A 27588-nucleotide genomic window follows, 5' to 3' on the forward strand; every position below is an offset into this window, starting at 1 on the left:
GGCGACCATTATATACATAAGACTAGGCCATTTGCAAAATCTGTAAGACAGGTTTCATTATACTCATTTTATAGAAGAGGAAACTGTAACACAGAACATTTAATGACTTTCCCAAGTCATGTGCTAATTGGAAAAATATCTTATTTGACAGACATATACTAATTGGAAAAATATCTTATTTAACAGATAACAGTTGGGATTGCACAGTCTTTCCTATTATAGACTGCAGTCGTTGGTGTGGGAGTTGTCAAAATATAGTACAGTGACTATTAGCATCACAATCACCTGGGGAGCTTGTTTAAAATACATTCCTGGGCCTCTGACCTATTGCCAGTTTCCAATTTCCTCTTAAATAAAATAGACATAGTAATAGTACCTACATGAGAGTAACATGCACTGGCACCTAGTATGTAATAAGCACTATGTAAATAAAAGTATTATTGCTGTTATTTTTAATCTAGGCTGATCTGGAAGGAACTTTAGAATTTACTTAATCTTACTTCATTATTCTGTAGTTTAGGAAACTAACACTTGTATAAATTATTTGCCCAAGATCACTTATAGAGTCAGGCCTTTTGTGTTGTTATTTTTTTCTCCTTTTAGTGTTATTTTATCTTAATTCAAATTAAATAGTTCTCTTATAATGGGGCATCCAGTAGGTAAGGGCAGGAGTTGGGGAAAAAGATTTGCAAATGATTTTGAATTCTAGCATTTTGTTTTTAAATAGCATTTTTCTTTTAAAAAATTTGTCCATGCACTTTTATTAGAAAAATACTGCCTTAAATTATCTTTTTCATAAAGCTCTTACATGCACATGAATGTATTTGATTATACCACTTTAGCAGTTGTAAAATATTTACCCTGAGGAAAAGATATACTAGAATAACAATATGTAAATACAAAGAATACAACCTATGGAATCTGTTCACTGCAAATATTCCAGGTGTAACTGAGACAAAGAACATACACTTTGTAATCCTGAACCAGTTTATTCATGCTGCAAAGCAGTAGATAGATTCAGCTTTGCAGCCAATCCAAAGTGTTTGTGAAAATCTCTTATCTGGAAAGGGAGTGAAACCTTCTATGCAGCTTTTTAATCCAAAGATCAATTTGAATGTATAGCTGTAGATATCTAATTACTGTTTACTGAAAGATTGAACTACAGGATTTCACTTTGAAAGTCAGGACCAGCCAACCATGGAGAACAAACCTACATATGCATGAGAACCTTTTTGCATTTGCTTCTCAGTCTTTTGTCAAGAAAGGAGCTGTCTAACATATACCTGCCTAACTACCCCCTCTTCACTTTGGAGGGACTCTAATTACCCATTCATGTGCTATATCTTTAACCACTGAATATAGTTTATTTGGTAAAATGCGTGCTCTGTATTTCGGTCCAAGAAAAATTCATTCAGTGTCTGCCATGTGACAAGTCCAGGCCAAGGTACACAGGGTAATATGGTTTCTGCCTTTAGGGTACTTGCCACTTATCTCTAAAACAGAAACCTCAGTACCTGAAGCAGTTAGAGACCAGATTGGTTCAAAACAGAGGGATATGGTCCACGAACAAGTGGAATGGAAGGAAGTTCAGAAGAATAAGAGATGAGGATAGACTAGGTGAATCTAAAGAGAGATAGAGTTTGAATTAGGACCTGGGTAAATGGAAGAGTCCATGACTCATGAGAGATAGCTGTAAGTTAATGGTTAAGAGTTTGTAGTGCTATATTGCCTGAATTCAAATCCTAGCTCTTCTACCTAGCAGCTGTATAATCTTGAGAAAAGTCACTTAATCTTTCTGTGCCTCAGTTACTTCATTTAGTAGCCATTTGATAAGATTGTTGTGAAGATTAAATCAGTTGATACATATAAAGTGCTTAGACTGGTGCCTGACATCTAGTAAATAAACAGGAAATATTATCTGCAATAATACTAATAATATAAACTAAGTTTGGAAGAATGAGTAGGAAGAATCATTTGGATTAAGAAAGAAGAACATTATAAAAATTGGGATATGTGATACATAGTGTCAAATGGCTTGGGATATGTGGGAAAGAAGTAATTCAATAAGGCAAGAAGGAGTTATTCATAGACAGAAGTGAGGAGGGAGAGGACTGAAAATGTGCATTAGGGCACATTTTTCTTGAAGGTATGTCTATGTTCTGCTATAAAGCTTGAACCTTAAACTGGGCAGTAAGCATTCATTGCTTCTTTTAAGCAGGAAATTAGCAAGATTAAATTTGCAATTTAGGAAACTAATTTGATAGGTATGACATTTGCTTACTCACTTTGTTCCTATCTTTATGGTAATACCTTTTTGTTGTAATTTCTGTTATTTTGTTTGCTTTCTGAACTACATTGCTTTTCCAGCTGTGGTCTTTGAGCATACCTTTGGCTTCCAAGCTAGACCTACTGAATCAGAATCTCTGCAGGTGGGCCAGAGAGTCTATGTTTTCACAAATTTCCTATATAACAAGTGATTTCTATGTATCTTAAAATTTAAGAGCCATTGGTTTAGTGGAAAGAACATAGGTTTTAGAAACAGACCTACATACAAAACCTGATTCAGTTCCTTATGAGATATACACCATGGACAATTACATAGCCAATTCAAGTCTCAGTTTCCCCATCTGTCAAGTAGACATAATATCCCATTGTGGTATTGTGGGAATGAAAAGAAATAGCATATGTAAAATGATAACCCATAATAGGCCCTCCTGTATACTGACTTCCTTTGTAAGCTTATATATCCATCTCATACAACTAATGAGAGAAGGAAACCGTCTTACTCATCTCCAGTTTCTAACACAGGGCCTACATCTAGTAGGTGTGCAGTAAACATTTTATAAATATGTAAGTGGATGAACAAATTTTATGGGGAGAAACTGGAAGTTAGGAGACTTATTAACAGGCTAATGCCGTAATCTCTGAGTTAGTGATGACAGGATCTAAACTGAGGCATCATTCTTGAAAAATGTACAGGTTCCATCCTAGGTTACCAGGCAGACGTGTACATTGTCTCTGGATTGATTTAGCCTTAACATAAACTCTCACTAGTTAGCCAGTTTCATGTAAAGCAGACATTGAGACGGCAAGCCATAGTTTGAAATTCTCCCACTAAGGAAATTAGTAAAGCCAGTCCTAAATTCAGCTTTTTAGCTGACTCCCACATACCACTTCTATCCAGATGAAAAAGAATCTTTTCTAAACAGCTCCACCGGAAATTCCAGAGACTTACATTCTAGCAAAGCAAGACAATCTCAGTTAGGACTTGGAAGTTACTTGCTGCTTGTGAATTCATCTCTGTTTTATAGTCCTACACAGACTATTTTGAAATTTCTGTTTAAAACTGTTGATTACTGGAGTTTAAAAAAATAACCAGTTAGTCTAACATTATATAAAAGGCTCAATCTTTGATATAATAAGTAGTAACCTGAAAGAATGTCATGTCAGATTTGCCATAATCCTTATTTCACTGTTTTTGAGCACCAGCAGATAATGATTTTACAGACAAATCCATTTAGCAGATATGAACTTATAATGTAGATGTATGTGGGACCAAATGCTCATTTGGTGTTCATTTTTTAAAAATCTGCCAAGCACCAAGCACTGCTTGGGGGTCAGAATAAAGAGATAAATATGACAAAGTCTCTTCAATTTGCTTAAAGTCTGAAAGAGAAATAGACTTACAAATAAATGGTGACAACTCTGCAGAATAACATAAGACTGGAGATAAATATCATTCCTTAGCATCTTGCCTTTCTCTAAGGAGAATCCATTGAGAATTAAATGAACTAAACCTGTATTTGTTTTTCCTATACAATTCATTCAGCAAGTTGAAACAGATTATTCCTTACACACCCAAGAAAATCATTCCATAACAGTCTGCTACACTAATTCGAGGATTGTATTTGCACTGTTTGGAAGGAAGAAAATGTAGAGGTGGAGAAATACAATAAGCATGTAGGTTCAAGATAAGTTAAATAACAGAAAGAGCTGTAGATTAGGTATCAGGAGGCCTGCATTCTAACAAGCTGTGTGACTCTGGGAAAATCACTTACGCTTTCTGAGTCTCAGTTTCCTCATCTCTGAATAGGGATAAAAGTCCCTTCCTGGCCAGCCTAGTATCACATGTAAAAGTGCTTTGTAAACTTTGAAATATAAGACTTTAAAGGATTTGCAAATACTTAGTTAATGGTAGATCTGGTGAGATAAACAAGGAAATGAGAACTTTCTACAGAATGGAAACCAAATGAGAACTTTTTACAGAATGGAAACCACAGTGATACGTTAGGCCTAGGCCAGGGAATTCTCTTTTTTTGATACAGAGTCTCACTCCGGTCACTCAGACTGGAGTACCACAGTGCAATCTTGTCTCACTGCACCCTCTGCCTCCCAGGCTCAAACAGTTCTCCTGCCTTAGCCTTTCAAGTATTAATCACTGGGATTGCGTGCATGCACTACCATGCCTGGTTAATTTTTGTATTTTTTTTTTGGTAGAGACAGAGTTTCTCCATGTTGTCCAGGCTGGTCTTGAACTTCTGGGTTCAAGCAATCCGCCCGCCTTGGCCTCCCAAACTGCTGGGATTACAGGTGTGAACCACCATGCCTAGCCAGTGAGAATTCATTTTTATCACATAGTTGAGGCCTTCTAAGTCATTGCTGATTTTTCCTTCCAGTCTGGAAATGCTTAGTACATTTCAGAGCAGAATCCCACCATCTGTTTTTCCATTTGATCCTCAAAGTCTGGGCTACCCTAATGTACAACAAACCTAGAGGCTTGCTCTGGGCCTTCACACAAAAAAAGTAACTTCCTCCTCTATCTGTCCCTACTTTCTGCACTTAGAGTGTGATTACCTAAAGGCAGACTAAGCTCTTATGGAACCAACAGAGCAGATTTACCAAATCAATAGATAGACTGTGAAAATAAAAAGAGAAACCTTGCTCGTGAATACGAAGAATCAATATCATGAAAATGGCCATACTGCCGAAAGTAATTTATAGATTCAATGTGATCCGCATCTAGCTACCATTGACTCTTTTCACAGAATTAGAAAAAACTACTTTAAATTTCATATGGAACCAAAACAGAGCCCTTGTAGCCAAGACAATCCTAAGCAAAAAGAACAAAGCTGGAGGCATTATACTACCTGACTTCAAACTATACTACAAGGCTACAGTAACCAAAACAGCATGATACTGGTACCAAGACAGATATATAGACCAATTGAACAGAACAGTGGCCTCAGAATAACACCACACATCTACAACCATCTAATCTTTGACAAACCTGATACAGACAAGCAATGGGGAAAGGATTCTTCATAAATGGTGTTGGGAAAACTGGCTAGCCATATGCAGAAAACTGAAACTGGACCCCTTCCTTCCACCTTATACAAAAATTAACACAAGGTGGATTAAAGACTTAAATTTAAGACTTAAAACCATAAAAACCCTAGAAGAAAACCTAGGGAATACCATTCAGGACATAGGCATGGGCAAAGACTTCAGGACTAAAACACCAAAACCAATGGCAACAAAAGCCAAAATTGACAAATGGGACCTAATTAAACTAAACAGCTTCTGCACTGCAAAAGAACCTATCATCAGAATGAACAGGCAGCCTACAGAATGGGAGAAATTTTTTGCAATCTCTCCATCTGACAAAGGGCTAATATCCAGAACCTACAAAGAACTTAAACAAATTTACAAGAAAAAAAAAAAAACATCAAAAAGTGGGTGAGGGATATGAACAGACACTTCTCAAAAGAAGACTTTTATGTGGCCAACAGACATGAAAAAAAGCTCATCATCACTGGTCATTAGAGAAATGCAAATCAAAACCACAGTGAGATACCATCTCACACCAGTTAGAATGGCGATCATTCAAAAGTCAGGAAACAATAGATGCTACAGAGGATATGAAGAAATAGGAACGCTTTTACACCGTTGGTGGGCATGTAAATTAGCTCAACAATTGTGGAAGAGAGTGTGGCGATTCCTCAAGGATCTAGAACCAGAAATACCATTTGACCCAGCAATCCCATTACTGGGTATATACCCAAAGGATTATAAATCATTCTACTATAAAGACACATGCACACATATGTTTATTGCAGCACTGTCCACAGTAGCAAAGACTTGGAACAAACCCAAATGCCCATCAATGATAGACTGGATAAAGAAAAAGTGGCACATAAACACCATGGGATACTGTGCAGCCATAAAAAAGGATGAGTTCATGTCCTTTTCAGGGGCATGGATGAAGCTAGAAACCATCATTCTCAGCAAACTAACACAAGAACAGAAAACCAAACACCACATGTTCTCACTCATAAGTGGGAGTTGAACAATGAGAACACATGGACAGAGGGAGGGGAATATCACACACCACGGCCTGATGGGGGGGTGGGAGGTTAGGGAAGGGATAGCATTAGGAGTAATACCTAATGTAGATGACAGGTTGATGGGTGCAGCAACCTGTGATGGCATGTGTATACCTATGTTATAAACCTGCATGTTCTGCACAGATCTTAAAGTATAATAATAAAATCTCAGAACTTAAAGTATAATAATAAGTAATTTTTTTAAAAAAGATGACACTTGTGTCACTAGTCTCCTGGCTCACTTTACTAATCTGTCTCAACTGCCATCACTAATTAGGGTGAAGAGATGACTACTACCATGGCTGTTACTGCTTTTGCTGTATTTAAATGCATTTGGAGAGCCTTACATAATTTTTCCCACTTTTTACTCAGTGTATAATCTAGGAAGACAAGAAATTAACTTTCTAGAATTTGGGGACTTTTTAATAGATAAAATATGTATTCCATATGAAAGAATGTGTGTAATATATAGGCAGAGTTTTAAATGTAATAAACACCTATGTACTCAACACTGAGTTAAAAAGTAGACTAATAACAATACTTTGGAAACGCTTTAGTAACCCTCTCAAATATCTTTTGCCTCTATATGTAGTCTCTATTCTGACTAGTATATTAAAATTACTCGTTTATGTATGTCCTTAAAAAAAAGAGAGAAACCTTTTTGAAATTTGGTATTTCAGAAATCGAAGTAATCATTGTGAGAAAAATAAGAATGTTGTCAGACTTCTGAAATGCATTTACAGTTTAAGTATTTTCTTCTGAATTACATCTGGTGCATAATCTGTGGTTAAGACCTCTAATGTTCTTATTTTTGGCCCTGGGACACTTATCAGAGCCCTGGCACATAGGGACTGACTTGGGTGGTGGGGTGTAACAGTCGGTTAGGGACTAATGGAAGGATGCTTCAGAGACCTGAGGTTCATGTTCATGTAATTATTCATGAACCATCCCTTGCTTCCCCTCGCCCGTACCATTTCCATTTTACCTATAGAAAAATGATGCTATTTAGTGACAGCTGATTTGCCCCAGGTCCTTCCTAAATGGTCCTTAGGGGAAATCCAACTATTTTCCCTAAAGTCACACGTCTAGTTATTAGAAGGATGAAGATTGATATTATTGGATTATTATTAGGATAATATTCATCAAATACATACCATAGTCCCAGATGCTGCGTGATATATTGATTTCATTTCATCCTTCCATTAATCTAGTTACTGGAGTTTTAAATTTTTTCTCAATTTTTTTTTTTTTTTTTTTTGAGTCAGAGTCTCGTTCTGTCACCCAGGCTGGAGTGCAGTGGTGCCATCTTGGCTCACTGCAGCCCCCGCCTACCAGGTTCAAGCAGTTCTCCTTCTTCAGCCTCCTGAGCAGCTGGGACTACAGGTACATGCCGCCACACCCGGCTAATTTTTTGTATTTTGGTAGAGACAGGGTTTCACCATGTTGCCCAGGCTGGTTGCAAACTCCTGAGTTCAGGCGATCCGCCCACCTCAGCCTCCCAAAGTGCTGAGATTACAGGCGTGAGCCACTGCGCCCGGCCATTTTTTTAAATTTTAGAGATAAAATTGATCAGTGTTGGAAGAGGTCAAGGAACTTGCCCAAGGGCACAGAAATTAAGTGGCAGACCTAGAATTCAAACCAAGGCTGTCTGTATTTGAAGCCCATGACCTTTTCCCTGTACTGTTCGGCCACCAGGATGAAAGGAGGACTGGAATCCAAGTCATTTGGCTGGAAGGTGAATGTCCTTGTCCTAATATACCATGAAGCCCATACCACCAGGCACTTCTTCTGCTTTTTTGGTATTTATTTATTTTATTTATTGACATTCTCACTCCATTGCCCAGGCTGGAATGCAGTGGTACAGTCACAGCTCACTGCAGCCTCAACTTCCCAGGCTCAAACAATCCTCCCACCTCAGCCACCCAGATAGCTGGGACTACAGGTATGTGCCACCATACCCAGCTAATTTTTAAATTTTTTGTAGAGATAGGGTCTCACTGTGTTGCCTAGGCTGTTCTGGAACTCCCAGACCCAAACAATCCTCCTGCCTCAACCTCCCAAAGTGCTGGGATTATAGGCATGAGACACCGCATCTGGCCTGCACTTCCTTTGAGTGCCAATTTAACATTTTTTTTTTAAGCAATGCCATCATTTATACTTTAAATGTAGAAAGATTAAAATATCTCTCTCTCTTCACTACAGACAGCTTTGTTGTTTAGCCATAAAGTATCAGCACTTCATTCTTTTTATGGTTGAATAATATTCCATTGTATGGATAATACCACATTTTGTTGTTTAGCCATTGGCTTGGTAGCCATCAAGACAGCAGCTCGTAAGGCCTCCCTCTGTAATTTTGATCATTTTTTTTAGGTGAAATTCACATAACAGAAAATTAACCATTTTAAAGTATACAATTCAGGCGAGGCATGGTGGCTCATGCCTGTAATCCCAGCACTTTGGGAGGCCGAGGTGGGCAGATCAGGAGGTCGGGAGATTGAGACCGTCCTGGCTAACACAGTGAAACCCTGTCTCTACTAAAAATACAAAATAGCTGGACGTGGTGGCAGGCACCTGTAGTCCCAGGTACTTGGGAGGCTGAGGCAGGAGAATGACGTGAACCCAGGAGGTGGAGCTTGCAGTGAGCCGAGATTGCGCCACTGCACTCCAGCCTGGGTGACAGAGCAAGACTCTGTCTGAGAAAAAAAAAAAAAAATGATTCCTCCACTTTTCCTAGATACCTGGAAACCTGTCCATTCTTTGCTTGCCTTCATATGCTTAATCAAGTCATTTTTATCTGTGGTGCAAAATCCCTTTCAAGACTTTCTACTGTTGGCACATGTAAAGGCTACTGTGAGAGCTTTGACTAAATCTTTCACACTAGTGTCAGAACTAAATTATAGCTTCTGATTTTTTGTAATGAACAGATTAGTTACTCTTTCCATTTGACCTTTTCTTTTCCTGAAGCTCTCCATAGATTTTATAAACTTTAAATCCCATTAGGATTTTATTCCCTACTTACTGAAAGTTGAAAGTTTAAAAGACTGACACCAACATTTATATTGATTTTAAAGGTCAGCAAAGTTTTTCTATAAAGGGCTAGATAGTAAATATTTTTGGCCTTGGGGACCATATACTTTTGTCACAGCTGCTCAACTCTGTCATTGTAGCACAAAAGTAGCCATAAACAATATGCAAATGAATGGGTATAGCCATGTTTCAATAAAGTTTTATTTACAAAAACAGGCCACAAGTCAGCTTTGGCCCAAAGACCATACATAGTTTACTAACCTGTGATTGAAAGTAAACATTTTTCTATTGTCTTATCTGTCTCCTTTCAGGGAGGAATCCTGACTGGAGAAGTCTCCATAGAACGTAGTATTCAGCTTTTATCAGTGACCATTATATCATCTCTTTGTTACACTCACATACACACACCCCCAAAATTCTGTAGACCATTTAGCCGGATATATCACATAACAAGGCTGATATTTTGGAGAGGAATAGGTGTTTGGCTGTCTCTCTCTATTTCCTTTCTCAGAATGTATGCTCTCAGTGAACATGTTCCTATGTAAGGAATTTGCATATCCATTTGGGAACCTATTGTGAGGTGTCTGTTCAAAAGCACAGGTCTTGTCTTCCAAACTCCTGACTGGCTGCTAAAGGATTAGGTCCCAGTTCTGGTATTTAACCATTCTTCTCCCCCAGTGTGGATTAACTTCCCCCATTTATGTCTTTTCTGAAAGCAAAAATAACATCCCAACCAGTCTTAAGCAGTGTTGATATATTACTTTAATCAAAATTTTCTTGCTTTCTACAAGATCAATAGGATCCCCCACTCAGAAGACTTCTACAGTGTTATAAGCAGTGCTTTTCAAAATTTAATCTGCATATGATGGGAATCACCTGGAGATTTTATTAAAGTTCATATTTCTGATGCAGTTATTCTGAAGTATGGGGCCCAATATTCTCCTTTTGTGACAAGCTCCAAATTGATTTCAATACTGCTTGTCCTTGGACCATACTTTGGTTAACAAGGTTCTAAGTACTACTTCTGTTACTACAACCTAGTCGTCCAGGGTCTTATCATTGGATCAGCAGCATTAAGAATCAGGGCTAGTATTCTATAGGTGAGGTGGCTTCAGTGATCTAGTCCTTGACTATGATAAGGCCAACCAATTTATTTGTTTATTCAGTTTAGGAGTTTCTTTAAAACTGGGGGTTACCATTCGAAATTGATGTTGGGTACTTGTCTTTCATCTATACTAGAAAATTCAAAAATATGATCTCTTTAGGTATGCTTCATCCACTGTATTCTCTTCTTCTAGACTTCCTAGTAGATGCATGTTAGACACTCTTGACTGTATCTTCCATGTCTCTTTTCTTCCGTATTTTATTTCTCTGTATCTCTGTGTTGCAATATAATTTATTGAGATTACTCACATTTCATTAATTCTCCCTTTACCTATGTCCAAGCTGCTGTTTAATCGAAATCGATGTTGAGTACTTGTCTTTCATCTATACTAGAAAATTCAGAAATATGGTCTCTTTAGGTATTGCTTAATCCACTGTATTCTCTTCTTCTAGACTTCCTATTAGATGCATATTAGACACTCTTGACTGTGTCTTCCATGTCTCTTAACTTCTCTTTCATATTTTATTTCTCTGTATCTCTGTGTTGCAATTAATTTCTTGAGATTACTCACATTCCATTAATTCTCCTTTTACCTATGTCCAAGCTACTGTTTCATTCATCTGTTAATTTTTTGCAGTATTAATCATTTATTTTCTAAATCCATATTGAGGTACAATTGATATACAATAAACCACACCTATATAAAGTATATAATTTGACAAGTTTTGACATACGTATACACCCATGAAATCCTTACCATGATCAAAATAGTGAACTATCACTCTCAAGGGCTTCCTCTTGTACTTTTGTCATCCCTCTCTGCTGTCTCTGTTTGTCAGGCCAAGTCCCACATATCCACTGACCTTTCTGTCAGTATAGATTTGCTTGCGTTTTCTAGAGTTTTATTAAAAATTAAATCATACAGTATATACTCATTAGTCTGGCTACTTTCATTCAGTGTAATTATTTTGACATTCTCCACATTGTTGCATATATCAATAATTCATTCTTTTTACTTGCTGAATAGTATTCCACCACATGAATATACCACAATGTTACTTTTTTTTTGTTTTGGTTTTACCAATTTTTTTTTTAAAGAGACAGGGAATCACTCTTATTTCCCAGGCTGGAATGCAGTGGTGCAATCATACCTTACTGCAGCCTCAAACTCCTGGGCTCAAGTAAGTCTTCTCAGGCTCCTGTAGCTGGGACTATAGACACACACTACTACACCCAGCTGACTGTTTTAAATTTTTTTTTTTTTTTTTTTTTTTTTTTTTTTTGAGACGGAGTCTTGCTCTGTCACCCAGGCTGGAGTGCAGTGGCCGGATCTCAGCTCACTGCAAGCTCCTCCTCTCGGGTTCACGCCATTCTCCTGCCTCAGCCTCCCGAGTAGCTGGGACTACAGGCACCCGCCACTTCGCCCGGCTAGTTTTTTGTATTTTTTAGTAGAGACGGGGTTTCACCGTATTAGCCAGGATGGTCTCGATCTCCTGACCTCATGATCCGCCCGTCTCGGCCTCCCAAAGTGCTGGGATTACAGGCTTGAGCCACCGCGCCCGGCCTTGTTTTAAATTTTTTGTAGAGTCAGGGGTCTTGCTGTGTTGCCTAGGCTGATCTCAAATTCTTGGCCTCAAGCAATTCTTCTACCTTTGCCTCCCAAAGTGCTGGGATTATAGGCATGAGCCACTGCACCTGGCCCATTAGCAATATATATACATTTTTTATGGAAATGGAATTTACCTAAAATAAAGTTAACCACTGTAGTGTATGCAATTCAGTGGCATTTACTGTATTTGCAATTGTACAACTACCATCTAGCAATTATTAACAGTGTTTATAGGATAATTTAACATTTGTATTTTAAAATTTTACACAAATGCCTTTTTAAAAATAAGAGCAAGGTGCAGTGGCTCATACCTGTAATCCCAGCTACTCAGGAGGCTAAAGCAGGAGGACTGCTTGAAGCCAGGAGTTTGAGACCAGCCTGAACAACATAGCGAGACCCCATCTCTAAAAACATTTTTAATATAAGAATTAGAATAATTAGCCTGACATGGTGGTACACACCTGTAATCCCAGCTCCTCAGAGGCTGAGGCAGGAAAAAAAAATCGTTTGAACCCAGGAGTTCAAAACTACAGTGAGCTATGATCATGCCACTGCACTGCAGCCTGGGTGACAGAGTGAGACCCTGTTTCTTTAAAAAAAAAAAAAAAAAAAAAGTTTAAAAACACAGCAAAATAGCTCAAATACAATATATTGTATTTTTCTTTCTGAGTAGCCCATCATGCACACATACACCCAAGAAAGCTTGAATGTTCAGCTGTTCAGCGATGCTAAAAAACAGTATTCCAACAGACCCCAATACTTTATTATTAGCTAATCTGGATCTTAAAACAGGCTGCTGCCATATAGAGCAAGTCCAGCCTCCAGCAGCCACTGAGCACTATGATATGGCTATACAATTTATACATGTGAGTCAACTGCCTGACCTTAGTTCCTGTCAAACAGTCAATGAAACCAACACAGTACTTTTACCTAATTCACTCTGAATACTGATGTGCCCCCAGCCTCCAGTGAAAAGATTATCAGTCTTTGATACAAGCCTGTATGTGACCATCATTATTTTTGTTAATAAAATCAAGTGGGCTAAGCTATGAATGGGTAGTTTCAGTTCTCACTAAATTGTTTCTTCTCTTCATATCCTGTTTTAGGAATAAGGCTGAGCAGTCTCATGTAACCTTGCGTTTCCATGCTGTCTTGAGTTTTAAGAGTCTGCCTTGTGTTGCTGACCCTAAGTCACTCAGTTCTAAGCACACTCTTCCTTTGAGTCTCTGAGAATTGGTCTTTATTAGAGAACTCAGTTCTCCAAACCCAGTTATGATTGGCTTAAAGTTGATGTAAGAGCCACTGATAAAAGGCTTATTATGCCTATTTTTTGAAATCTTATGATGATAAATTGTTACATTACAACAGAGGTTCCCATACCTGTCTACTCTGTACAATAAAAACCACTACTGCTGCTTTCAATAGTGTTTTTTCCACAATTTTTTGAATGTTCACCTGTTAATGGATATTTGGATTATTTCCTAGTTTTTGGCTGTTACAAATAAAGCTGCTATGAACATTTGTGTACACATTTTGTATAGACATATGGTAATATGGTCATTTGTCTTGGGTAACTACTTACCTAAGATTGGAATGACTGGATCATACAGTAGATAGATGCATAACTTTCTAACAAATTGCCAAAGTGTTTTCCAAAGTAGTTTTACCATTTTACATTCCCAGCAGCAGTGTATAAGAGAATTCCAGTGCCTCCACATCTTCATCAACACTTTGTATGGTTAGTCTTGTCTTTTTTTTTTTTTTTTTTTTTTTTGAGATGGAGTCTTGCTCTGTCGCCCAGGCTGGAGTGCAGTGGTGCCATCTCGGCTCACTGCAAGCTCCGCCTCCCGGGTTCACACCATTCTCCTGCCTCAGCCTCCCGAGTAGCTGGGACTACAGGCACCCACCACCATACCCGGCGGCTAATTTTTTGTATTTTTAGTAGAGACGGGGTTTCACCGTGTTAGCCAGGATGGTCTCAACCTCCTGACCTCGTGATCCGCCTGCCTGGGCCTCCCAAAGTGCTGGGATTACAGGCATGAGCCACCATGCCCGACCTGGTTAGTCTTTTAAACTGAGACATTCTAATAGGTGTGTAGTGGTATCTCACTGTGGTTTTAGTTTTTATTTTCCTGATGATTAATGAGACGCATTTATTTTTTAGTGTGCTTATTTGCTGTGTGTCTTTTGATGAAGTGTTTGCAAATCTTTTGTCCATTTTAAAATTGGGGTCCTTTTATTTTTGTATTTTGAGAGTTCTTTATATGTTTTAGATACAAGTCTTTTACTTGAAATGTGATTTGCAAAGATTTTTCTCTCAGTCTATGGTTTTGTCACTATTACTTTCTCTTTCATAAATACCAATTATTTATGTCAATGTATTCTGCAGTGAATATTTTGCATTTAGTAGTAGAATTATAGTTTTATTGAGGGAGCATAATATACAGAGATTTGTTTTATTGTTGCTTATTAATCAAAAATATTTCTTACTGTATCATGATAATTCACTAGAATAAATATCAGATAGTATTTCCCTGGTCAAGAAATGTTTTATAACTCTTAATTCCACTGTTAGATGAACAGCTTATAATTGTAGTAGTAATATTTGTCTTCTACTTACCTCACATTTAATTTTTAACTTTGATTTTTAATTTTTTTATTTTTACTTTTATGGATACATAATAGTTGTACGTATTTATGGGTTACATGTGATATTTTAACATAGGCACACTCAATATCATTTTCAATTGTCTTTTGGAGAAAACAAGTTTAAAATTTTGATGAAGTCCAATTTAAACATTTTTTCTTTTATGTATCATGTTTTTGGGTCATATTTCCCTAACCCAAGGTCACTATTTTCTCCTATGTTTCCTCTATAAGTATTGTAGCTTTAGATTTCACATTGGTCTGTGATCCACTTTAGTTAAATTTTGTATATAGTGTGATGTGTGTGTTGAAGTTTTTTTTTTTCAGGGTCAGGAAGAGATGGATATCCAGTAGTTCTAGTGCTATTTGTTTAAAAGGTTTTCCTTTTTCCACTGCATTGCCTTTGCACCTTTGTCAAACGTATATGTTGATCATACATGCATGGGTCTATATCTGTACTTTTTTTTTCCCATTTGTTTTTTCTATCTTTACAACAGTACCATACAGAATTACTATTACTTCAGCTTTGTAATAAATCTTGAAATCAAGTAGTGTAAGTCCTCTAATTTAGTTATTTTTTTTTCTTAATTCTTTTGGCTTTTCTAGGTCCTATGCATTTCCCCATGAATTTTACAATCAGCTTACCAAAACAATTTTTGGTAGTATTTTGATTGTAATTGTGTTAAATCTGTAGATGATTTGGAGAGAATTGACATAAAAATATTGATTCTTCTAATCCACAAGAATGATTTATTTATCTCACCATTTATTTACGTCTTTAATTTCTCTCAGCAGTGTTTTCTGATGCTCGACATACAGATTGTTTGCATCTTGTGTCAAATCTATCCCCAAGTATTTCGTATATTTTATGCTATTATAAGTGATATTTTAAAACTGTAAGTTCTGAGTATTTGTTGCCAGTATATAGAAATATAGGCTAGTCGAAGTGAAGTAGTGTTTACAACTAATTGACCACAACCAGTAACAAATTTTTTTGTTCTTTCTGCACTCCCACTGCGTCACTTGACTAGAAAAAAGAAAGAAGGAAGGGGAGGAGATGGGAGGGGGTTGCTTGTTATCTGTTTTATATTCTGCAACTTTACTAAACCCACTTACTAGTTATAATAGCTTTTTGGTAGAATCCATAGAATTTTCCACATTTCTAATCATTTTATCTGTGGATAAAGAGAGTTCTACTTCCTTTTCATTGTAGATGCCTTTTGTTAATTTTTCTTACCTTATCAGATTTGAAAATCAGTGTGATTTATGATATAATCATCTCAGTGGATGCAGAGACAGCATCAGACAAAAGCTAATCTATTCCTGATAAGAATTTTCAGTAAAATAGGAATCAAGTAAAATTTCCTTAGCCTGATAAAGAGGGCATCTATTTAAAAAAAAAAAAAAAAAAAAAACACCCTACAGTTAATAAGCAATAACTCCCTGTTCTCCTTCCCCTCAGCCTCTGGCAACCTCTATTTACTTTCTGTCTCTGTGAGTTTGCCTATTCCAGGTACCTTATGTAAGTGGAAACACAATGTTGGTCCTTTCACATTTGGGTTCTTTCATTTAGTACAATGTCCTTAAGGTCCATCTATGTTGTAGTATATATGATAATTAAAATTATTTTTATAGCTAAATAATATTCCACTATAGGTATATATCATATTTTGTGTATCCATTCATCTATTGAACACTTGGATTATTTCCACCTTTTGACTATTGTAAATGATGCCACTATGAACATGTGTGTACCGGCCATTTATACATCTTTGGAAAATGTCTATTCAAGTCCTTTGACTTTTTTTTTTTTTTTTTTTTTTTTTTTTTTTTTTTTTTTTTTGAGACAGAGTTTGCTGTGTTGCCCAGGCTGGAGTACAGTGGCGCGATCTCGGTTTACTGCAACCTCTGCCTCCCGGGTTCAAGCAATTCTCCTGCCTCAGCCTCCTGAGTAGCTGGGATTACAGGCAGGCACCCCCACACATGTGTGTGTTTTTTTGTTTTTGTTTTTGTTTTTTGTATTTTTAGTAGAGACGGGGTTTCACCATATTGGTCAGGCTGGTCTCGACCCCCTGACCTCAGGTGATCCACCCACCTCGGCCTCCCAAAGTTCTGGGATTATAGGCATGAGCCGCTGCACCCAGCCCTTGACCATTTTTTAATTGGCTTGTTTAGTTTCTTTGTTGTTTAGTTGTCAAGAGTTTATTATATATTCTGGATAGTAATCCTTTATCAGACATCACGTGCAAATGTGTTCTGCCATTCTGTGGATTATCTTTCCACTCTCTTGAGTGGAAAAGGTTTAATTTTGATGAAGTATAATTTTTCTGTTTTTTTCTTTTTTACACCTATGCTTTCAATGACATACGAAAGAAATCATTGCCTAATCCATGGTCATGAAGATTTTCACCTATATTTTTATCTAACAATGATGTGGTTTTAGCTCTTAAATTTGGGTCTTGATTCATTTTAAGTTTTTTTTTTTAATATGTGGTATGATGACAGTCTAGCTTTATTCTTTTGCATGTGGATATCCAGCTTTCCTAACATCATTTGTTGAGGAGACTGTTCTTTCTTCACTGAATGGTCTTGCCACCCTTGTTGAAGATCAATCCACCATCTGTGTGAGGATTTCTTTCTGGGCTTTCTATTCTGTTTCATTGTTCTGTGTGTCTATCATTATGCCAATACCACAGTTTCAATTACTGTAGCTTTATAGTAAGTTTTGAAATCAGGAAACGTGAGTCTTTCAACTTCGTTACTTTTCAAGATTGTTTTGATTATTAGGGGTCCCTTGAGACTCTGTATTAATTTTATGATGGTTTTTTCTGTTTCTGTAAAAAATGGCATTGAGATACAGTCATTTGTTTCTTAAAGAGTATTGAGGCTGGGCGCGGTGGCTCACGCCTGTAATCCCAGCACTTTGGGAGGCTGAGGCGGGTGGATCACGAGGTCAGGAGTTCAAGACCAGCCTGGCCAAGATGGTGAAACCTCATCTCTACTAAAAATACAAAAAAAATTTGCCAGTCTTGGTGGCACACGCCTGTAGTGCCACCTACTCCAGAGGCTGAGGCAGAGAATTGCTTAAACCTAGAGGGGCAGAGGTTGCAGTGAGCCGAGATTGTGCCATTGCACTCCAACCTGGGCAACAGAGTGAGACTCCGTCTCAAAAAAAAAAAAAGAGTTTTGAATAATAAAGTCTATTAATTTACCTATAAAGCTCCCATTTCCAGTTTTGTTTATTCCTTTGTCTAAACACAAAGCCATTCCTTTGTGGTATCCTTTTCCTTTTACCTGAAAGACTTCCTTTAACTTTTACTGTAATACACATACTATTGATGAATTTTTTCAGATTTTATATGTTTGAAAAGCATTTTACCTTCAGTTTTAAAAAATATTTTCACTGGGTATAGAATTCTGGGGTTAACAGGGTTGTTTTTTCTTTCTTTCTTTCAGTACTTTAGAGATGTTGCCTCACTGTCTTCTCATTTGCACTGTTTCTGATGAAGTCTGCTGTCATTGTTTCCTGTACATATTATGTCTTGTCTTTTCTCCAGCTGCTTTAAAATTTTTTTTTATTATTAACTTTAAGTTATTTGGTTATGATGTGCCTTGGTGTAGTTTCTTCATGTTTCTTTTGCTTAATGTTTGTTAAGATTCTTGAATCAGTGGCTTTCTCATTTTCATCAAATTTGAAAAAATTTCAACCATTATTTCTTAAGGTAACTTTTCTTCCCCTCATCCCCACACCTCATTCCCAGACTCCAACTTCACTTACATTAGGCTGCAGAAGTTATCCCAGAGACAACTTTTTTTTTTTTCTTTTTTGAGATGGGGTTTGACTCTTGTTGCCCAGGCTGTAGTACAATGGTGCAATCTCAGCTCACCGCAACCTCTGCCTCCCAGGTTCGAGCAATTCTCCTGCCTCAGCCTCCCAAAGAGCTGGGATTACAGGCATATGCCACCATGCCCAGCTAATTTTTTGTACTTGGTAGACATGTTTCATCATGGCGGTCAGGCTGGTCTCAAACTCCTGACTTCAGATGATCCACCCGCCTTGGCCTCCCAAGTGCTGGGATTACAGGCATGAGCCACTGCGCCTGGTCTCCAGAGATGACTTTTATACCTCCTCACCTTGCTTAAGTCCAAAATGAGATCTCTGATCACAGTGGGGCTTCTAGGTTATCAAAACGGATGACCTACCTTGTCAGGTTCTGAATTACCTCATCATTTATATCTCTCACTTTCAGTTTCCTCTTTATTTCTGGTACCTAGAAACTTCTCTTTCTTTCTTTCTGATATGCTTAGTAATACTTTTGAACATATTTGTTATATTTTACCTATTATCTCTAAGTATTTATATTGAGAGAACTTCAGGTTATCTTGATCTGTATCTCTAGAGATAGATAGCAGGACCATGTCTCTGTTGACAAGGACCTATTGGTAGAGCAAGGAGCAGAGTATGCATTCTAACCTGGGCATTCAGAAAACCAGTAAATGTTCTATGTGTATATGCATTTGCTAAGTATTTGAAAAAAGTCTATAGCCACTTCAGTTTGATAATTCGGAATTTTGAATTAGTCTTTTAGGAATTAACTGATGATTATTAATCTTTAACACTACTGAGGGTGTAATAAATTACATCTAAATTTCATTTTTTTGTTAAATTCTTACTTTAGGAACCATTTGGCAACTCATAAAATATTTTATTTTTAATAGACATCATTTTCAGTGAATTGTAGTAAAATTCAATGGCTGTTGTCTCGGAGATAGAGGACTATGCTGAACTACCTAGTGTGCCACAGTGGGGAAAAAACAGGCTTTATGGTGAGAATGACTATATTTAAATTCTAATTCTGATACAGATCAGAACTACAGTAAGATATCATCTCATCTCAGTTAAACTGACTTTTATCCCCCAAACAGGGAATAACAAATGTTGGAGAGGATGTGGAGAAAAGGGAACCCTTGTACACTGTTAGTGGGAATGTAAATTAGTACAGCCACCATGGAGAACAGTGTAGAGGTTCCTTTAAAAACTGAAAATAGAGCTACCATATGATCCAGCAATCCCACTGCTGGGTATATACCCAAAGGAAGGGAAATCAGTATATCAAAGAGATATCTGTACTAATATAATTGTTGCAGCATTGTTCACAGTAGCCAAGATTTGGAAGCAACCTAAATGTCCATCAATAGGCAAATAGATAAAGAAAATAATGGTACATATACACAAGAGTACTATTTAGCTGTAAAAAAGAATTAGATCCTGTGATTTGCAACAACATGGATGGAACTGGAGGCCATTATGTTAAGTGAAATAAGTCAGGCACAGAACTACAAATGTTACATGTTCTCACTTATTTGTAGGATGTAAAAATCAAAACAATTAAACACATGGAGATAGAGAGTAGAACGATGATTACCAGAGGCTAGGAAGGGCAGTGGGGTGTGGGAGAAGGTCTGTGGTTAGGGGGAAGGTATAGTGGTTAATGGGTACAAAAAATATGGAAACAGTGAATAATACCAGCCTTTGATAGCACAACAGGGTAACTATAGTCAAAATAATTGTACTTCTAACTGGATTGTTTGTGACAAAGGATAAATGCTTGAGGGGACGGACACCCCATTTACTGTGATGTGATTAATACCCATTGCATGCCTGTATCAAAATATCTCCCATATCCCATAAATACATTGACCTACTATGTACTCCAAAAAATATTTTTAACTAAAAATAAGTAAATTATAGTTCTGGTACTTCCTAACTCATTATAATACTCAAGATAGAAAATATATTTAAATAAAAGTTACTAGATTGAAGAATACTTACAGGCTCCTGAATTTCTGGTATATAACTGTTGAGTACTGATAATTCCATTTATTTATCCAACAAATATATATTTTAGATGCTTGTCATATGTAAGATAGTACACTAGATGCTACAGGAAATACAAAGACATATGAAATAGAGTCTTTTACCCCTGGGAGTGTACAGCTCAGGTAGGGAGCAGTGAGACAAATACACAAATGAGTGTAGCACAGCACAATATGAGAGCAGTGACAAGTATGTTACAAAGAAAGCTACCTACTGGGGCCATTGCTTACTTCTGAGCAATCCAACTTCTCACTTTGGTGTGACAAGGAGTGTTTGAATAACAAGTAACCCAAGCCATGGTCTAGGCAACACTTAAGACCTGTTTCTGAATCTCATAATCTAGCGGTTCTACCTCCACCCAATCAATGTGTAAAAATTTCTAGTTACTTTGGTATGCCCTCTTAGATTTAGCAAAGGGAACCTCTACAAGGACAATATTTGTAGGACACAAGATAAGTTCCAGAGGCAAATCTACAGGTTATGAGAACAAATTTATACATTAAGTGTTAACTACAATACCTGGGATTTTCTAAAAAATCTAATAATGTAGAATAATATGGGGGAAACACATAAGCAGTTTTCTTTCTCAAAACTGGAGATGACTCTGAAGAGGACAGTTGGAGAGGCAAGTATAAAATCTGAGGAGCAGATAAGAAGAAATGATAACTATTCACCAACAACTACCAAACATACAAGAAGCTATGACCATGATAAATTTAGGAAAATTCATCCTGAGCCACATGCTGAAGCCAGCCCATCTATCAGGATGGTCAGGAAGAGCTGTGAGCAAGGTAAAGAACATACACCAGGTGCCACATTTCATGGCAGAGATCCCTGTATTTTATGGCCTTTCATATCTGCTGTAGTCTGTTTTTCTGCAGAGCTGTTTACTTAGAATGCTTTTATTATAAACCATATTTGTGATCAAAGGGCTTCCAGCTGTGATTGCTTTTAGAAGGTCCATTTTTTATGTGTACATAGTGGCATAACAAGTCATTCCTGCCCAGCCAGTCAATTTCAGACTCAGATTGGGCCAGCCATTTTGTAGATGAGCTATATCTTTTTCTTTAATTTTTGCTGTAGACAATAAGTATTTTATGCCTGGAAAGATAATTCATTTATTTAACATATGCTTATTAAACACCTCCCAAAGACTAGGCAGTATGTAGAATACAGACATATGTAATATAGACAAGTTCTCTGCCTTTGTGGAGCTTACAGTGTCATGGGGTAGTTTCACATTAAATAAATAATTACATGATAATGAATTACAGTTATGGTAAGTGCTTTAGAGGGAAAGTACAGAATGTTGTGAGAAGCTTTAAATAACTTGAAAGGGTGAAGTCAGGAAAGTAAGGTCAAATTAAAATTTTAAACATCTTGTGCATTTCCCCCATTTAAAATATAGAAAGGTAAGATTATTCTCATAGTTGGTTGATTACATTCAAGAGATATCTAAATTTGAAAAGATAGACTTATCCACAGAGGCATAGGATCCTTAGGAGTTTAACCCTTGGCTGGGCGTGGTGACTTACGCCTGTAATCCTAGCACTTTGGAAGGCCAAGGCAGGCAGATCACTTGAGGTCAGGAGTTTGAGACCAGCCTGGCTAATATGGTGAAACTCCATCTCTACTAAAAATACAAAAATTAGCTGGGCATGATGCTGGGTGCGTGTAATCCCAGCTACTCGGGAGGCTGAGGCAGGAGAATCACTTGAACCCAGCAGGCTGAGGTTCAGTGAGTGGAGATCGCGCCACTGCCCTCCAGCCTGGGTGACAGAGCAAGTTTCCCCCTCAAATAAAAAAAAAGTTTAATCCTTTTTAGATGTCTGAAAGGGTAGACATCAGTTTTAACATGGTTTTTCATATTTTGTACTATAGCAATTAGCTTCAGGCCAGCAACATCTAATTCTTTCTAATTTTTATTTGAAAGATTAGGAAGCAATGAAATGTTCCTATTCATACCAGAGCTTTTAAGAATTAATTGAATTATCGGAACTAGAAAATGTATTAGGCTTCAGGAATAAGGCCAGTCTTGATTAGGTATTTCACCTAAGAGAATGCTGAGCATATATTCAGCCTTGAGTAAGCATATATTGGGGAGACAAAAAGTGAGAAATTAGCTATGAAATTTCCAGTTTTATAGGTCACAAATATTGGTGACTTTATATGGTTCTGCCTAATAAATAAATGACCAAAAAGGGAACCTACACCCTAGTGTGGACAGGTGTAGGTATTTATTATTAAAGTTAAGTATATATGTATATATTGTCTATACTTCTGACTATAACAGATGAGAAATTCTGTTCATGAATTAACTTTTAATTTTAAATGAATTCGTGATTTAAATATGGGCAGATGGTATAATCACTTCAGAAGCTAAAAATCTTCTAAGAGATTTTCAACTTAGATAACTTTTGTTATTCACACTTCATGAGTGTGAATGTAATGGGGAAATACTTAACTGGTAACCAGAGCTTTAGTGGTGTGGTGTGGTGTGGTATGGAATGAGGTTAACCAGAGTATTTTGCTTTCGGCCTCTTTCTACACTGATCCAGGGATTACTTCCTAGTCTTTGTTCTCCCTCTCAGTCCTTAGTTCCAATACTGACAGTCTCCAAGTTTATCTCAGAAAAATCAGGAGAAAGGGAGAAGAGAACTAATAATGAAAATGAACTAAGTGCCAGGTCCTTTGCTAGATAGTTTATATATTATTGCACTTAATTCTCACAGTGACCCTGTAAGACAAATATTATTTCTGTTTTGCAAGTGAGGAGACTGAGACCTGGAGAAGTTAAATAACTTATACAAAGTCACACAGTTTATAGAGTTAGGATTCAAATATTCTTATTTCCACTATGTACCATGCTGCTCATCTTACTGTTTGTTTGCTTATTTATGTCCTATACACTTTAAAAGTCTCTTATTTAATTGTAAGTTCATATAGGAGTAAAAAAAGAGGATTACCATTAGTTTTTTTCCCTTTTTTTCAAAAAAAATAGTAATATGTCAAAAAATGCTTCAATCTTTTTCTTTAAGGATGAACGTGAAGCCAGAGAAAATGTGAAGAGAGAGCAAGATGAGGCCTATCGCCTTTCACTTGAGGCTGACAGAGCAAAGGTAGGCTTGGTCAGGTACTTCTGGGATAAATAACTCAATTGTTCATTATTTAAATGCCAACCCTTTATCACTTTGATCCCTAAAAATATTGGGTTTGCAATAGAGAAAGCTAGATTTAGTTAACAGAAAGAATATAATCCTATCCACGGTTATTAAAGCATGGTTCATTTTGACAAAAATAAAGTTTGTTTCATGAAAAATGAAAACAAAGATGAACCTAGTATCTATTTCATTTGTTTTTTAGTTGGTCTATGATAGAACCCAGCAATTTTTAGAAAGCTTTTTAGGTGATTCTCATGTGTAGTCAGGGTTGGGAACTATTGATTTATTGAATACTTCTTAAGTACCTGCTTTTGTGTTGAGCTTTGAAGGAGAGGTGAATGAATAGGCCACAGTTTCTGCTCTCAAAGGAAGTTTCACAATGTGGTAGAGTTGATTAAGTAAAGAACACAAGTAGCTGTAACATAAGCCAAGAATCCTAAGTGTCATAAGGGAAGCACTGAGTTCTGTGAGAGTTCAGTGAGTAGGAGTTTCAGTGGAAACTTTTTTCCAGGTTTTATTTTTTTTGGAGAGTCAGGGAGTGGGACTATACTGGGAATGTTTCAAAGAGGAGATGGTATATGTGAACTGGACAGAAAAAGAGCAGTAGGAGGGAAGAGGAACCAATATAAGCTAGCATCAAGGGTCCAGAATGCATGGAAAATGGATAGAGGCTGATTAAATAGCCTTAGATTTGGGTACAGGGCAGATAGGAAAGGCCAGAAAGGAAGACCAAAGGATGTCCTGAAGGATCTTGAATGCCACTTTACTCAGAGCTATCAAAGGTGTTTGAATAGGAACCTAACATTATCAGAGACCTATGCTTTGTTTTTGCTTTCCATTCTTGTAGAAAGAAACGTTTCTATTACCACAATATACCTCTGAGTCATGTTGACAATGAGCCTTTGAATGTAACTTACTTTTTCTTTCTTTCCTCTTTTCTTCTTTCTCTTTCCTTATTTCTCTCTTTCTTTCTTTGTAAACAAGTTTGTGTTAAGTGCTTGTTCCTTTTCTGTTTTATCAACAGAGGGAAGCTCATGAGAGAGAGATGGCAGAACAGTTTCGTTTGGAGCAGATTCGCAAAGAACAAGAAGAGGAACGTGAGGTGGGGCATAATTTTAAGAAAAGTTATTCAAAAGTGGGTTGTATTTCCACTGTATTTGATACTGAAGCGTTAATATTTCTTTCTTTCTTTTTTTTTTTTTTTTTTTTGAGATGAAGTCTTCGCTCTGGCACCCAGGCTGAAGCGCAGGGGTACCATCTCGGCTCATTGTAGCCTCTGCCTCCCAGGTTCAAGTGATTCTCCCACCTCAGCCTCCCAAGTAACTGAGTTTACAGGCGCCCACCACCATGCCTGGCTAATTTTTGTATTTTTAGTAGAGACAGGATTTCACCATGTTGGCCAGGCTGGTCTCAAACTCGTGACCTGAAGTGATCCGCCCGCCTTGGATTTCCAAAGTGCTGGCATTACAGACGTGAGCCACTGCGCCCAGCTGCGAAACTGTTAATATTTATTACAACTTATTTCTCTCTACTTTTCCTAGACTCATTTTAGTATGGAAGACCTAACATTTTCTTAATCATTCCTGATCTGTTGTATGGAACTCTTAGAAAACTTGATCTTGTACTAGATTCATGATTTTCTATAATCTTCCCCTTTTGTTGCCAACAGATATTTGTTGACAAATATTTCTCATCCTTCCTAAGTGTTGTTTCACCCTAAGAATAGAAATATTATATCTCTACTCCCTTTCACAGGCTTCACTTTACCCACCAAAAGATACTGTGAGTTACTTTCGTAACATTTTGCTTTTAGCCCCCAAATGTGGGAAATTCACTTAGCTTCATAGATTTTCTGAGTTCATGTCATGTCCATAGCAATATAGAGGATTTTTCATTCACTCATTTTGCAAACATTTTTGGGATATGTACTATGTGCCCCAAATCTGTTAGGGAACAGTGATGCAGACATGGATCCTGCCCTCCAGAAGTTCCTACTCTTATAAAAATAGAATTATAATACTATATGTAAACATTATTATAGAGGTATGCCTAAGGTACAGTAGGCACAAACAGAATGGGGGTCGAATGACTTCTCAGGCTGGCTTCGTAGAAAAGAACATTCAGAACTTTTTTTTAGATGTAGGATTAATGGCAAGATTGACTTATAAAAAGAGGAAGCCATCTAACAAGCAATGGAAAGACCTGAAGGGCCCTAACTGGGGTTGAGGAAAACTCTGTTAGTTACTACTCTCACTCAAAATATGCCACCACTTTCACTTGTTTAACAAATGTTTTTTGAAGAAGACCTGTGCTGAGCACTGCAAGGGAAACAGGATAATAAAATGTTTTCTGCCTATAAGAAGATATTACATCTTAGAGGGAAAATACAGGCTGTCTAGGAGTAACAGGAAATGAAGAAAAAATGTGCTAAATGACATAGAAATAAAAGCAAAATACTTAGAGAGTTCAAGGCCAAAGGAAAAATTTTTTTACAGCTGAGATAATCAGACAATGTACAGAAGAAGTAATATTGGAGTCAGGTCTTGAAAGATATGTGAAACTTAACTGTTTGGAAATCAAAGTTTATTCATGTCAAAACTCTTATGAGTATGTATCACATACATACAAGATATTGTGCCTGACAAACCCTAGTCTCTGTACTCTGAGGACTATCAATAATGGAAGGTAAAAAATATTTTGTTGAGTGTCTTCTGTGTACTAAGTAATCTGCTAGCTGCTTTACATATGCTTATCAATTAACCATTAAAACAAGCTACAGGGTTAGAGATTTATCTTTATAAGTGAGAAAACTGAAGTTCATTGAGGAGTTACATGTACAGAAATGAGAACAGCTGAGATTCTCATCCAGGACTTTATGACTATAAAGCTCTTTCTCATACTCCATTCCAGTACAAAGCCATATATCATTGTGTCTATAGGAGTCATATATGCCAAGTTTCACAGAAGTTTAGATAAGGGAGAGATTAGTCACTATCCTTTTAAGCTATTTCAAGCAATATAGTTTAGGATTCTTGCTGCTTTATGCTGTTGTTCACACATGCACACTCTTGCTCTGTGTGTGTTTGTGTGTGTGTATCTGTGTATTAGTATATCGTCAACCATACTGGCTTGCCAAAATGTCAAGGGTACCCAATTAACTCAGTGTTCTGGATCTAGAGCTTGGCAGCATATGTAATTTCATCTGATGATTTACCTAATTTACCATGAGCTGAAACTTTCTCTCTTTCTAAATGTAGATAAAGTCCATCATCTTACAGAAGACCCTGTCAACACCTTTTTGCATAATTCAATATATATATTCCAGCTGTTAACATGTGAGAGGTTGGGGTACAGTGGGAGAGAGGACAGGTTATATTTTGCACCTAGTCATTACTTAAATTTTTCTATTGATATGCTCCCATAAAAGGCAAGTTTGGATAATACTATGCACTCTATTCTCCCTCAACCAAGTGTCACAAAGGCTCTTATAAATCCCAGCATTAAGAAACGGTTTATTTTCATTTAGTCCAATCTTGTCTAAACTTATTTGCCCCTTTTTTTAATGGAACAACAATTAACATATCATGGCATCCTAGTGTATCACAAACCACTGTTTGGAAAAAGCTGGTATTGTGCAACCTCTGAAGAAACTAAGACCCAGAAAGATTATATGATTTACCTATGGTCACCAAACTGGTTGAACACATAATCTGGATCAGAAGCCAGGTCACCTGACTTTTCATAGCAACACTACCTGTCTTCTAACTGGAAATCCTAAC

At 37.1% G+C, this 27588-nt stretch overlaps 1 protein-coding gene and 1 long non-coding RNA gene across 5 annotated transcripts in view; one reads left to right on the top strand and one right to left on the bottom strand.

Annotated features, from left to right (window-relative positions):
• LOC105495028 (Fas associated factor 1) overlaps positions 1–27588 on the top strand; it is a 504146-nt gene that overhangs the window by 431881 nt on the left and 44677 nt on the right. For all 4 annotated transcript variants that reach the window (XM_071093153.1, XM_071093175.1, XM_071093142.1 and 1 more), the window contains 2 exons: positions 23687–23767; positions 24834–24911. In XM_071093153.1, coding sequence (XP_070949254.1) covers positions 23687–23767; positions 24834–24911 — 159 coding nt within the window. The remainder of the gene's footprint in view (positions 1–23686; positions 23768–24833; positions 24912–27588) is intronic.
• The window catches only part of LOC139362347 (uncharacterized), a 111178-nt gene that overhangs the window by 21985 nt on the left and 61605 nt on the right, over positions 1–27588 (bottom strand). The gene's annotated exons all lie outside the window — the stretch shown is intronic.

The sequence above is a fragment of the Macaca nemestrina genome, chromosome 1, assembly GCF_043159975.1.
Source record: "Macaca nemestrina isolate mMacNem1 chromosome 1, mMacNem.hap1, whole genome shotgun sequence".
NCBI classification, from domain to species: domain Eukaryota; kingdom Metazoa; phylum Chordata; class Mammalia; order Primates; family Cercopithecidae; genus Macaca; species Macaca nemestrina.